General features: G+C 43.9%; 1 protein-coding gene across 1 annotated transcript in view; it reads right to left on the bottom strand.

Moving 5' to 3' along the window:
• The window catches only part of LOC129826754 (zinc finger SWIM domain-containing protein 6-like), a 76290-nt gene extending 65488 nt beyond the window's left edge, over positions 1-10802 (bottom strand). The window contains exon 1 of the mRNA XM_055887809.1: positions 9887-10802. Within this exon, the coding sequence (XP_055743784.1) occupies positions 9887-10313 (427 nt within the window). The 5' untranslated portion in view covers positions 10314-10802. The remainder of the gene's footprint in view (positions 1-9886) is intronic.
• Positions 10803-13333: the final 2531 nt, after the last annotated feature.

Below are 13333 nucleotides of genomic sequence, written 5' to 3'. Positions count from 1 at the left end.
AAATATGGCCACTGGTGTCCCCCACTCCCCACCACTGAATGATGCTTTGGATAGGAATGGTGTGGTTCAGAGAGCATAGAGCCCCAGGTCAGGTCTGGCTCATGGTACTAGAGCAGAGTTTCCTGTGGGAGCCTCACGGACACAGGAAGTAGAAAGGCCTACAGTGTATTTCCATTCTAGATGGATGAGCGTAAATAAACATGAGCTTCTATTAACATTACAGGAGGGTTACTAGCTCTGACTTTGCTGATAGCTACTTTGAGGAAAATGTATTTACTATGACTGTGATATGTGCTCTCCTAAATGACTCAAATGTCAAATGTAAATGGAGAAAAATATGAGCTTCTATTAACATGCTTACCGGAGGGCAACTGGAAGACATGAGCTTCTATTAACATGCTTACCGGAGGGCAACTGGAAGACATGAGCTTCTATTAACATGCTTACCGGAGGGAAACTGGAAGACATGAGCTTCTATTAACATGCTTACCGGAGGGCAACTGGAAGACATGAGCTTCTATTAACATGCTTACCGGGGGGCAACTGGAAGACATGAGCGTCTATTAACATGCTTACCGGAGGGCAACTGGAAGACATGAGCGTCTATTAACATGCTTACCGGAGGGCAACTGGAAGACATGAGCTTCTATTAACATGCTTACCGGAGGGACACTGGAAGACATGAGCATCTATTAACATGCTTACCGGAGGGACACTGGAAGACATGAGCATCTATTAACATGCTTACCGGAGGGAAACTGGAAGACATGAGCTTCTATTAACATGCTTACCGGAGGGAAACTGGAAGACATGAGCTTCTATTAACATGCTTACCGGAGGGAAACTGGAAGACATGAGCTTCTATTAACATGCTTACCGGAGAGAAACTGGAAGACATGAGCGTCTATTAACATGCTTACCGGAGGGTAACTGGAAAACATGAGTTTCTATTAACTTCTTATGGCTGCAAGAAAGTGTTGAGTAGCCAGTGAAATCGTGCCCATTTCAAACGGCCTCCTACTCAAATCTTGCTCGTGCAATATGAATATTATTATTCTTTTTGGATAGAAAACACTTTCTAGTTTCTAAAAGAGTTGGAATTATTTCTCTGAGTGAAACAGAAGTCCTTCTACAGCACTTTTCCTGACCAGGAAGTAAAATGTCAGAAATCGATGCTCTTTTCAATTTGAATTTCGCGCCGTGCACTTTGAGCTGGATGTTGTCATAAGTGTACCGGTGTCGGGCTGCCCCCGTAAAAGGTTAACATGCTTACCGGAGGGAAACTGGAAGACATGAGCTTCTATTAACATGCCTACCGGAGGGAAACTGGAAGACATGAGCTTCTATTAACAGATCTTCCGCCAGTTAGGATGTGTTTATTAGAAAACAGTCGTGTGCCTGTGGGCAGTCCCTGGAGCGGAATGACACAGCTGGGGACAGTCTGACCTTTGACCTAGTCCCCGAGGGGTCAAGTGATGAGGTCAGACTGAGGCCAGCTCCATGGAGGAGGAGATTGAGTGAACACCTCCACCCCTTGAGGAGTGTGTGTGAGGGGTCATCGCCAGGTAAACTGTTCATTCTGAGGGGCCAAACAAAAAAGGTGCCAAAAAAAAAACTAAATAACTTGCCTGGCGCCCTAAGGCTATGAGACAAGTGTGTGTGTGTGAATGGAAACAAAGATAGGATGAGAACGAAGATTGACAGGAATGCCATCCACCCTCATCTTTAGAATGCCTAGACTGTATCCAGGCTGAAACACACACACAGGGCCATATCTACAATTTTGCCTACCTTTAACAACATATCAAATTATTTCAGATTTGCATAACATTTTCCAAACGCAACAGTAACCGTTGAGCCGTAAACAACCCAAACCAGTTGTGGTTCAGATAGGGACAGGAAGCAACCTTCACACCACCCAGCCCTCCAGTGGCCCCGGTGGTCGCTCACCATGTTTGTTTTTGGGCAGATAGAGATGTTTGTTCTCAAATCAGTAACGACAGCAGGTAGGATAACCATCAACCACTTTACTCCTGGCTTACAGACTGAGGCACGGATGGGGGCCCGAACGCACACACACAGAAACGAAATCCAGGCAGGATGGGGGCAGGGTCCAGTTTATCAGGTGCTGTGGAGTTGAAATGACTCTCATGCACACACACACATCCACACCTTTCAGATGTAGCCTTTGGGCTGATTCAAAGCTCTTCAGCTTCTGGATGTGTTAGGGAAGAACCAGCTGTTGACCACACAACAGAGAAGCACTGTTCTATGGTCATAATGAAAGCATGTGTATCACATGGTTAGTACACACCCACGCTGCGCGTACGCACGCAAACACGACTGGATAACCTTCCTCCCAGTCAGCATTGGCTTGACGAGCTTAGTGCTTATTTCAGCAGCAGCACATTGGTGCAAAGAGGAATTAATTATCAAGAAAAAGATAGAGCCGAATGCTGAGTTTGGCATTCCTCTGCTGTTATTATTGCCAAATCGAAAGAAGAGAGGACTGGTAATAAAAGTAATGAAATTAAATTGAGAACATTTAATGGGGTCTTGTCATTGGTGCTATAGCCATCTCTCCTTTCTCTTTGTTCCCTCCCTCTCTCCTCTGGTTTGAGACGAGAGCGTATGAGTGCCATTCTGGGGAAAACCGGATTCTTGGAAAGAGTCATGACACAACCCAGCCACAGGCCAAGACTGGAGACAGGAAAACACCACAGGCTGGGGCTGAAGACTGAGGCTGGAGAATGGGCTGGAAACTGGAACTGGAGAAGGGGGATGTATGACTGGAGAAGGGGGCTGTATGACTGGAGGAGGGGGCTGTATGACTGGAGGAGGGGGCTGTATGACTGGAGAAGGGGGCTGTATGACTGGAGAAGGGGACTGTATGACTGGAGAAGGGGGCTGTATGACTGGAGAAGGGGGCTGTATGACTGGAGAAGTGGGCTGGGGCTGGAAGATCCATAACAGTTGGGCCTGGGGCTATAGGGTGAGGAGCTGAGGGCTGGAACATGGAAGGTGGAGAGGGGAACAGCAGCTGAGGTCTGGAAGGTGGGGAGGGAAACATGGGCTGAGGGCTGGAAAGAAATAACAATAATAATAATAATAATAGCCATTTAGCTGATGCTTTTATCCATAGCGACTTACAGTCATGTGTGCATACATTTTTACTGGAAGTTGGGGAGGGGAATATGAGCTGGGAACTGGAAGCTGGAATACAGCTGAAGTATCCGTGAGCTTCTTCAGAACTAGGCTACACTCTGTGTATCCTCTGCCTATCTTTAAGCTCCCACCTCGGTTAATGTGTTTCCATGACAAAGCAGCTGAAACGAAGCCCATCTTGTATCCAGTCAGCCATACGAATGAAACTGAGTGGTAGGATACCGGTTTTCCCTAAAACACTCCTTACCCTTGGATGGGGCTCCCAAAGATGATGGATAAATGAAGATAGTAAACGGCCTGAGTGAACTAATGAAAAAAAAATGGTGAGTTCAGGTCTACTTAACTGTGTGTGTATCCCATACTATAGCAGCGAGGTCTGGTCTACTTAGTTCATTTACGATTATTGAACCAGAAAAAAGAAAAGGAAAAAACAAACAGCGAGTGTGGTGTCACGCTTCCTCTTCCGTCTCTGGTGCTCCTGTTCCCTTTGGAAAGCCCAGACCCGGCCATGTTTCTATGACGATAGGATCCCAGGGTCAGTCACATGGCAAGGGTAAAAGGGAGTCTCAGGGCCTAATTCAATCACAACAAGCTAACCAGGTTACTGGGTTAAGGTAAAAAAAATAACCCCCCCGAGTGGCCTACTGTATGTCTGAAAGGTTACGTGCTTCAGTTTATTTTCTGTTTCACACAGTAAAATAGAGTAGCAGTGTCTAAATGCCTTCCAAGTGTCCTTTAAAGTAGCTGTCCAGCGTTTCCAGATGTCTATGAAATATGACCTCTAATTAATTACAATATGAGTGAAATGATTTTCCTTCCAAATATTTTTTTATTAAATACGTTAAAAAGCAGCTTTTCTGTGTTGGAATGGTGTTGGCGTACCTTAACAGAATGATGTGGGCGTATAACGGTCCTTAAAATATTAATGCGAGTAGACCGCTGATTGGCCAGCTGATCCTCCTCAGCAAGATGGCATCAGATACAAGTTTGAGGTGGGGGTTTGTGGGTTGTCTCCAATTTATGCTTTGGCCACAAATATGAGTATAGGATGAGTCAATGACATTATTTGGGTATGAGTTAACAGAATATTTCACTGAACAGTTAGCATACTTTAAGAAGTGGCCATGAAGGAGATACATCTAAACAACCCAAAGGCCAGGTGGTTGTTTTAAAAGAAACTGTGCTCAGATAACTAACCTGAAATAATAATGGAATCAACCATAAGGAAATAAAGGCTCCTCTACAACAGGAGAGTGTAGAGGCCTAGAGCTTTCTGCTTGCATAGTGCCCAAATGGAGCCACAGAGAGACTCAAAGACAACATGGTCATGCCAGATTTAAGTTCCAGATCATAAATCATGCACTTCTGTGAACTAAATATCTTTCATTCAATCAATTGAGAACAAACTGGAGGAGCTCTATCTTATCAACAGGACCTGAAGAACTGTAATATCCTATGTTTCTCTGAGTCGTGGCTGAACAAGGACGAGGACAATATATCCTACATCTAGCTGTTTTTTCTATGCATTGGCAGGACAGAACAGCAGCGTCGGGTAAGCTCAAGGGGGGAGGTGTGTGTCTTTGTTAACAGCTGATGCGCTGTCTGTATTTAGGAAGTCTCGAGGTCTCGAGTTAGAATACCTCATGATAATCTGTAGACCATACAATTTGAAGAGAGTTTTCATCTATATTTTTCATAGCAGTCTATTTACCACCACAAACCCATGCTGACACTAAGACTGCACTGAAGGAGTGGTATAGGGCCATAAGAAAACAAGAAAATGTTCATCCAGAGGCAGCACTCCTAGTGGCCAGTGATTTTAATGCAGGGAAACTGAAATATGTTTTACCTCATTTCTACCAGCACCTGGGAAATTAGAGGCAACATTTCTTTATTAACTCTAGGTCACCTTTACTCCACAGCCAGAAACACACGCAGTTTTCCCTTGTCCTCCACTTGGCAAATCTGACCAAAACTCTACCCTCCTCATTCCAGCTTACAAGCAAAAACTCTAACAGGAAGTACCAGTGACGCATCCAATACGGAAGTGGTCCGACGAAGCAGATGCTAAGCCACAGGACTGTTTTGTTAACACAGACTGGAATATGTTCCGGGATTCATCTGATGGCATTGATGAGTTTACCACATCAGTCACCGGCTTCATTAATAAGTGCATCGACGACAGTCCCCACATTGACCGTCCCCAAGAACACAGTGGCCTCCATCATTCTTAAATTGGAAGAAGTTTGGAATCACCAAGACACTTCCTAGAGCAGGTTACCTTGCTAAACTGAGCAAATCGAGGAGAAGGGCCTTGGTCAGGGAGGTGAACAAGAGCCCGATAGTCACTCTTACAAAGCTCCAGAGTTCCTCTGTGGAGATGGGAGAAGGACAACCTTCTCTGCATCACTCCACTAATCAGGCCTTTATGGTAGTGTCCAGACAGAAGCCACTCCTCAGTAAAAGACACGACAGCCCTCTTGGAGTTTGCCAAAATGCACCTAAAGGACTCTCAGACCATGAGAAACAAGATTCTCTATTTCTGATGAAACCAAGACTGAACTCTTTGGCCCGAATGCCAAGCATCACATCTGGAGGAAATCTGGCACCATCCCTACGGTGAAGCATGGTGGTGGCAGCATCATGCTGTGGGCATGTTTTTAGCAGCAGGGACTGGGAGACAAGTCAAGATCGAGGGAAAGATGAACGGCGCAAAGTACAGAGAGATCCTTGTTGAAAACCTGCTCCAGAGTACTTAGGACCTCAGACTGGGGCGAAGGTTCACCTTCCAACTGGACAATGACCCTAAGCACACAGCCAAGACAACACAGGAGTGGCTTTGGGACAAGTCTCTGAATGTCCTTGAGTGGCCCAGCCAGAGGCCGGACTTGATAGAACATCTCTGGAGACCTGAAAATAGCTGTGCTATGTTAAAATAACGTCATGTTATGGGTATGCTTGTACTTGTTAAGGACTCAGGACTTTCAGAATAAAAAAAGTAACTGGAGCTAAGCACAAGCAAAATCCTAGAGGAAAACCTGGTTCAGTCTGCTTTCCACCAGACACTGGAAGATGAATTCACCTTTCAGCAGGACAATACCTTAAAACACAAGGCCTAATCTACACTGGAGTTGCTTACCAAGACAATGGTGAATGTTCCTGCGTGGCAGTCACAGTTTTGAATTAAATATTTGTGCAAAGATCTTAAGAGACTTACCCAGATAGACTCAGAGCTGTCATTGCTGCCAAAGGTGATTCTAACATGTATCGACTCAGGGGTGTGAATACTTACCTAAATTAGATGTTGTGTATTTTATTTATTTATTCTCTAAAAACCTGTTTTCACTTTGTCTTTATGTGCATTGTGTGTAGACAGGCGAAGAAAAACAACAACAATTTAATCTATTTTTTAATAAGGCTGTAATGTAACAAAATGTGGAAAAAGTCAAGGGATCTGACTACTTTCTGAAGGCACTGTATCTACCTCAATTTCCTTGTACCCCTGAACATGGTACGTCTTCTATATAGCCAAATTATCGTTATTCATTGTGTATGTAATTACTTTAATTATCACGTGTTACTTTTCTATTACTTCTCTATTTTTCTTTCTCTCTGCATTTCTGTGAAAGGCCAATAAGTAAACTTTTCACTGTTCGTAAACACCACATGTAGACTAAGCATGTGACAGATAAAAGGTTTTCATTTGACAATGCCTGAAATGTCAAAGGAGGCCCCTGAAAATGTGGCTTTTGCTGAAGAACTGAAGCAGAGAAGTGAGGTTGTGTGTGTTCTCAATACACACATGTTCAATGTCACTGTCTTAGTCACAGGCAGAGACATTTAAGACCACGAATACGTACGCCAATTTTCGTCCTCTCATGCACATGTGAGTAGTAACCCTAAACCTAGCCAAACTCTGCTAGCCGAACCGACCTTCGCTTGAACAACGAGAAAAAAGCAGTAATAGAAATCTGTCATTCATTTTGACAGTCAAATAAAATAATGTGCATGAAAACGAGTTCTCGTTGAATGACAACAAAGACTTTATTGAAGAATCCCTACTGTTGACCAATCACCGATGAAGTGGTGTAGACTTCAGCGCCGAACTTCAGCTTGCACAAAAACGTTGTTCCCGAACAGACAAAAAAATGGTTTGAAACTTACCGAAGTCCAAGCCTAACAAAAACGTCACATAATGTCGTCATAATATAAGCACAAACTCTTCTGAACTATTAAGCATGCGTACGCCTTAAGAGGTCACGGTTGTTTTTTCACCTGCTAATGAGGCTAGTCCTCTCCCTCTCCTTTCCCCCCCTCCTCCATCTTCTCTCTGGAGTGATTTACCCCGTGCTGTGCCCATGACATAGTGCCCAACGTTCAGCTCACTGCTGCTGATAAATAAAGGTCTATTTATAGGCAATATGAAGTCGATATGAAGGCCTAAATTGGGATGAAATACAAACTGATGGCACTACTGCTTGCACACTCATTATTGGCGTATAAATGCTTAAGACATGGTTTACTAGGAGGCACACACACAGCGAAAGCATGAAGTCAATTACTTTCAGATAACTGCAACATGATATCATAATCCACTCCATAATTAAGGCCAGGAGTTTTGGGGCACTTTGAGGCACTGTGCTTTTACCGGTTTTCCAGCATTGTCCACTAGTGTTGCTGCAGGTAGGAATTCCTAGGAAATGTTCTGTAATTAACACAAGCGGCCTCCAATCAATCAATCAATGGCTGTGTGTGTGTTTTGGGGAGGCAGAGTAACAGCTGAGCCTATTGCACTGATGAATGCAGGAATATTATGGATCTGGTAAAGGAACTCAAACCTGGGTCCAGCAACTGCCAGTGGATTTCTCTCTCTCAAGCAAGTGAAATAGATTTTTAAACGTTTTTTTTTTATACAGTAAACACTACACTCATGCCAAAGGATAGAGACATTTCAAATGTCATATTATGGCTATATATTAATATATATATATATATATAGTGTTGTAACAATGAGCAAATAGTTACTGAGTCTGTACATAGTCAAAGTTTCCTTAAATAATGGTATTCTGCCATATAGCATTTTTGTTTTCTCATGATTTGGTTGGGTCTAATTGTGTTGCTGTCCTGGGGCTCACTCTCTCTCTCTCTTCTACCCATTCTCTCCTTATACTGCATCCCCCATCCTGGTCTATTCTTCAAACTCAGCATTGATGTACAGGGGGGTGATTAATGTCTTTGAGAAACAGATAAATAATCAGGAGACCAGGGGGCTGGTAGTTGGCCTTAGGGGAGTAAATATGGAGTGTTTTATAGCTGTTCACCGAGGAGAGGGGGAGAGTACAGACTCATTCAACTATATTAGCTTTTACACACAACAATCTCTGCCTTCTCGCTCTGTTCATGTACTGTCTTTCATCAACACCCCAATAGTACACACACACACCAGCGGTTGACAGCCCCCTCCCTCTCATGTCGCCCTGCTTTTAAGCCGTTCCTCCTGTGGCAGCCTATCCCCTGGGAGAAGATTGCATCTTTTATTTATCACTTTATTTTACCTGCAAAAATGCTGGGGCGAAAATTGCAATCAGTACAACAGGCCCTCCTCCTGCTGTGGGTTCACCCATCATCCTCCCTCTCCCTGCTAGCATGCAGAATGAGACAGACAACACACAAACTCCTCTTTCCATCCATCTCCCACTTTTACACACACACACACACACACACACACACACACACACACACACACACACATTTGCTAACATGGCAGGCAGCACACAAATAAGCACTAATGCTGAGGAATCTGGTAAACAGCTAGGAGCTGGTGGAGGGATACTGGTGTGCACAACATATGATCCAAGACCCAAAGAGCTGGAGAACTACAGATCCTTCTGAAGGGAGAGAACCAGGGGAGGAGGGACGGGGAAAGATCCTGCATATATAATCAAGTTTGCAGATTGCATTAGAATTCAGATGAACTGGGGAGGGTAATGAAATTAAAATGCTGAAGCGTTTCCAAGGGTTGGGGGCAGAGTGACAGCTGAGCCTATTGCACTGATGAATGCAGGAATATTATGGCTCTGGTAAAGGGAGGCAGGAGGTATGAGGCCACAGCAGGCTATATGCCTGTATTTATTTAGACTCGATATCCTACAAATAATGCATTATGGAATAGGACGCATGACTGTGCGATATTGGCAATGGCATAGCCTACACTAGCTCGTGCCATCTCATAGCCTACTCATTTTCTTGTGCTTGGAAAAATCTCCCACGAAAGCTGAAAAGCAGCAGAAAAAAAAGCTTACATCTCACAAAAGGTGTTTGGCAAACAAAGTAGAAGCGCTGTGGCTTTAAATCGCTGTCCCTCCCAACCTTTCTAAATATGTTCCATTTATCCAGTGGTGAAAAGATATAGGGGCTTTTGTTTGGTTACCCATTGGAGGTGGACAGAAAGCTGAACAAACGATCACGAAAATAAGAACAAAGTGCTAAGCGTTCAAATGGGAACGGTTCGGGGCAATTTTATATGCGCACTGGGCAAAAACAAGGGGGAAACTGTTTGTTACTCTACCCCTTCACTGGAAATTACAGAAAAGCATGGAATGAATGCGGGTAGAGAATGTCAATTCTCTCTCCCACATGACAGATATACCAACGTGGGTTAGCTAACTGTTATTCCCCGGCCAGCATCATATTTCCCAGTAGCCTAGCGAAAGATACTCACCGACTTGCAGTACGTTGTCCACCCAGCCGCCCTCCAGCAGAGTGACACCCCGTAGGAAAGGCAGCTGGGTCTCTTCATTGTTTTCCCCGCTAGTTCCACTCTCTTCTCCCCCGGCGTTGAACGACGAATACATGCATATCTCCTTTTCGCTCCTCGGAAAGGACCAGTACACGATCCTTCTCTGGACGGGTTCTGGAATACGTTCGAACCGTTCCTCCACCCTTTGGAAGGGCCACTTCTCCGCGACTTTCCGCGCCGCTATGTCTAGCAGCGATTCGGGGTTGTGTGTTTTTCCCGATCCCCCTGGAGCGGACCCCGGACCACCACACAGTACTCCTCCAGCCCGCTGCCCCTGCCTGCATGCCGGGTTGTAGCCGGGCCTGCAGCAGAGCCGCTTGGCCGGGGGCTGCTGGACTCGCTCCGCCATGATTGCACTGCTGTAACTTGCAGCACAGTCTCCCCGACCATATAAACGGGATGCGGAAGAGAAAAAGACACTCCAGACGATTGTTTGCCGTACATGGAGAGACGACCCTTATTTGGAATAGTAGGCGGTTTCTTTTGGGTTCGGCGAAGTCCTTTGTGTTGTCAAATTAACCGAGATGGGTGGGATCCTTGGTCATCCTGGGCCGATTCCAGCGCACAAGTGGTGGTAAAAAAGGAGCTATAGGCGGAATTCCCAAACGTCGGCAAATCCTTTGTGAAGCCATTCCGGAGCTAGAAGGCGGGGCCCAGTGTGTGGTGGTGGAGGGGGGATACTAAAAGATGAAAATACTCTGAAGTTTGTTAGTGTTTGAGTTTAAAGGCGGGGTCTTATCCAAGGGCGGTCTTATAGTTTCCCACAGGGGTAAAAGGGGCAAGAGTTGAAGCCGCATTTTTGGTATTGAAGAAGACATCTACAACCGTAGGCTCTCTCCTCTCAATAACATCACGAGTGACTGGGTTGTTTTCTTAGCAAGTTCAGAGGGCTCAACTGTCAGTGAGGGAGAGGGCGTGGGAGGAACGCAAGGATATGGACGGCTCGTCCATTCTCTAATCATTTTATCAATACGGGCCTTATTCAATTAACAATGGCCTCTCTCTCTTTCTGTCGAATGAACAAAAGTAAATACCAAGAATAAATTCCAACATTGCATTCTAGCTCATCAAGGACTCACACGCACACGTTGGACAAAAGTGCCTTCAGTTTTTTTTCCTGTGTTGTAAGTTAACTTGGGTACCTTTTTATAAATGCCCATATTCATAAAGAGTTTGTGAATAGATTAACGTTATAACTAGCCTATAGGCCTAGACTTTGGTATAGGCTGACAGCATGTTATTCTATGTTGAAACAATAGGCTGGTTTAGAAATGGAACAATAAATATATTATCCAGTTCATAGCAGCCTTTTCATCCATCTCACAGCTCAAGCCCCAACATGACTGAATAAACTAAATGTTATCTTACTGATTAAATAAGGAATATTCTGTTAACAACTTACCAATACATATCATTTGTAAAGGCAATAAAGCTTAGGCCCAGAAAGGTTCACATTCCAAGTGGACAAATCATAATTTGATCTAGTACAAACCTTGCATGCTGTGATTTTTATTTTATTTTCTATTATTCAAATTTGCCATCACAAAAATACATGGAAACTCATGGGCTCATTCACTGAACAGAAAAGAAAAACCTTGCCGTCTAATAATGAACATTATTAATCCCAACTAAAAGCAAACCCTCTGCTTGGTATGTGCATTTGCCTGTCTGGTTGTCCAGCATGCGTTTCAGGCGAACCCTCTCCTCCCCTGTGTGCAGAAGCCTTTGAACTGCAGGTGTGACCAACCCCCGATTTGGTTTCAATACTTCCACACAGGAAGTTCAGACAGCCTGATGCTCCTTTGTTGTGAAGTTCAACTTTTTTATTTTCTCATTAAATATCAGAAAACTGGTGACCAAAACTTTTGACCATCGATTCTAATTACATTTAACACTGCCTTCTACGGTTTAAACTCAAATAAACAAACACTGATGCAGATAAAGTTACATAGGCCTGTGTTTTGAGCACTTTCCACCATTGGCCTACCCCAAACAATTGTCAAAACAGCATGGTCTCAAGATGGTTGCCTTCAAAGAAGCACACTTGTAACCAGTGTTGGGGAGTAATGAACTACATGTAGTTCCACCAGTAAGTTAACTACATTTTGCAGTAGCTTGCTGGTAGTTTAACTAATTTCAAATCTAGGTAGTGTTTTCAGTAGTTAAATGTTTTTGACATTTAACGGTGTAGCTAGCTACTTGAACTACACAACTTTTTTTCCAAAAATAAAATATGGGTGAAGTAGGCAATCTTTTCCTTTTGCATCACATTTGCCTAATTCTATTTCTCATTGGAAATGTAGTTGTGTTTAATAGGCTAATTTAGACAGTAAGTTAACATATGACTGCAAAATGATTTGTTCTTGCAATTTGTAGTCATTGATATTTCAGATTTACGTATGATAATTTTTCAGAAAGTCATTTGGAGGTAGTGAACTACTTTATTCAAAGTAGCTTTACTTAAGTAAATTATATTTACCTTAAGGGTAGCTTAAATATAAGTTTTTCCTTTTAATGTCGAAATAAACATGTCTCCAACCCCCTGATCACACAATCACAAACTGAAATATATGTGCGTCAGGGGAGGATGACTCATAATAATGTCTGGAACGGCGGGAATGAAATGGCATCGAACACACGGAAGCCATGTATTTGGTGTATTAGTTACCATTCCACTAATTCCACTCCAGCCATAACCACGGGCCCGTTCTCCCAAGTTAAGGTGCCACCAACCTCCTGTGGTGTGTGTACATTGTATAATCAATTAGTGAGAGAGAACCTCAAATATCACATAAAATTTGTATATCCACTCTATTATTGGCAATAGAACCTCCCACAATGCAGGTGATGACTGCAGCATGAAGTTGGTTAAGAGCAATTGCAGAAACTTGCAGTCAATTGCAGTCAAAACTTCAAATCAAATCAAACTTTATTTGTCACATGCGGGGTCAATGTAATAGTACAAAACAAATGGAGGGGGCGGGGTCAATGTAATATTCCGGTGGCCATTTGATTGGTTGTTCAGCAGTCTTATGGCTTGGGGGTAGAAGCTGTTAAGGAGTATTTTGGTCCTAGACTTGGCGCTCTGGTACCGCTTGCCGTGCGGTAGCAGAGAAAACAATCTATGACTTGGGTGACTGGAGTCTCTGACAATTTTATGGGCTTTCCTCTGACACCGGCTATTATATAGGTCTTGGACTGCAGGAAGCTTGGCCCCAGTGATGTACTGGGCTGTACGCACTACCCTCTGTAGCGCCTTACTGTCAGATGCCGAGCAGTTGCCATACCAGGCAGTGATGCAACTGGTCAGGATGCTCTTGATGGTGCAGCTGTAGAACTTTTTGAGGATCTGAGGACCCATGCCAAATC

The sequence above is a fragment of the Salvelinus fontinalis genome, chromosome 28 (assembly GCF_029448725.1).
Source record: "Salvelinus fontinalis isolate EN_2023a chromosome 28, ASM2944872v1, whole genome shotgun sequence".
NCBI classification, from domain to species: Eukaryota; Metazoa; Chordata; class Actinopteri; order Salmoniformes; family Salmonidae; genus Salvelinus; species Salvelinus fontinalis.
This window is presented reverse-complemented; position numbering and strand designations above follow the sequence as displayed.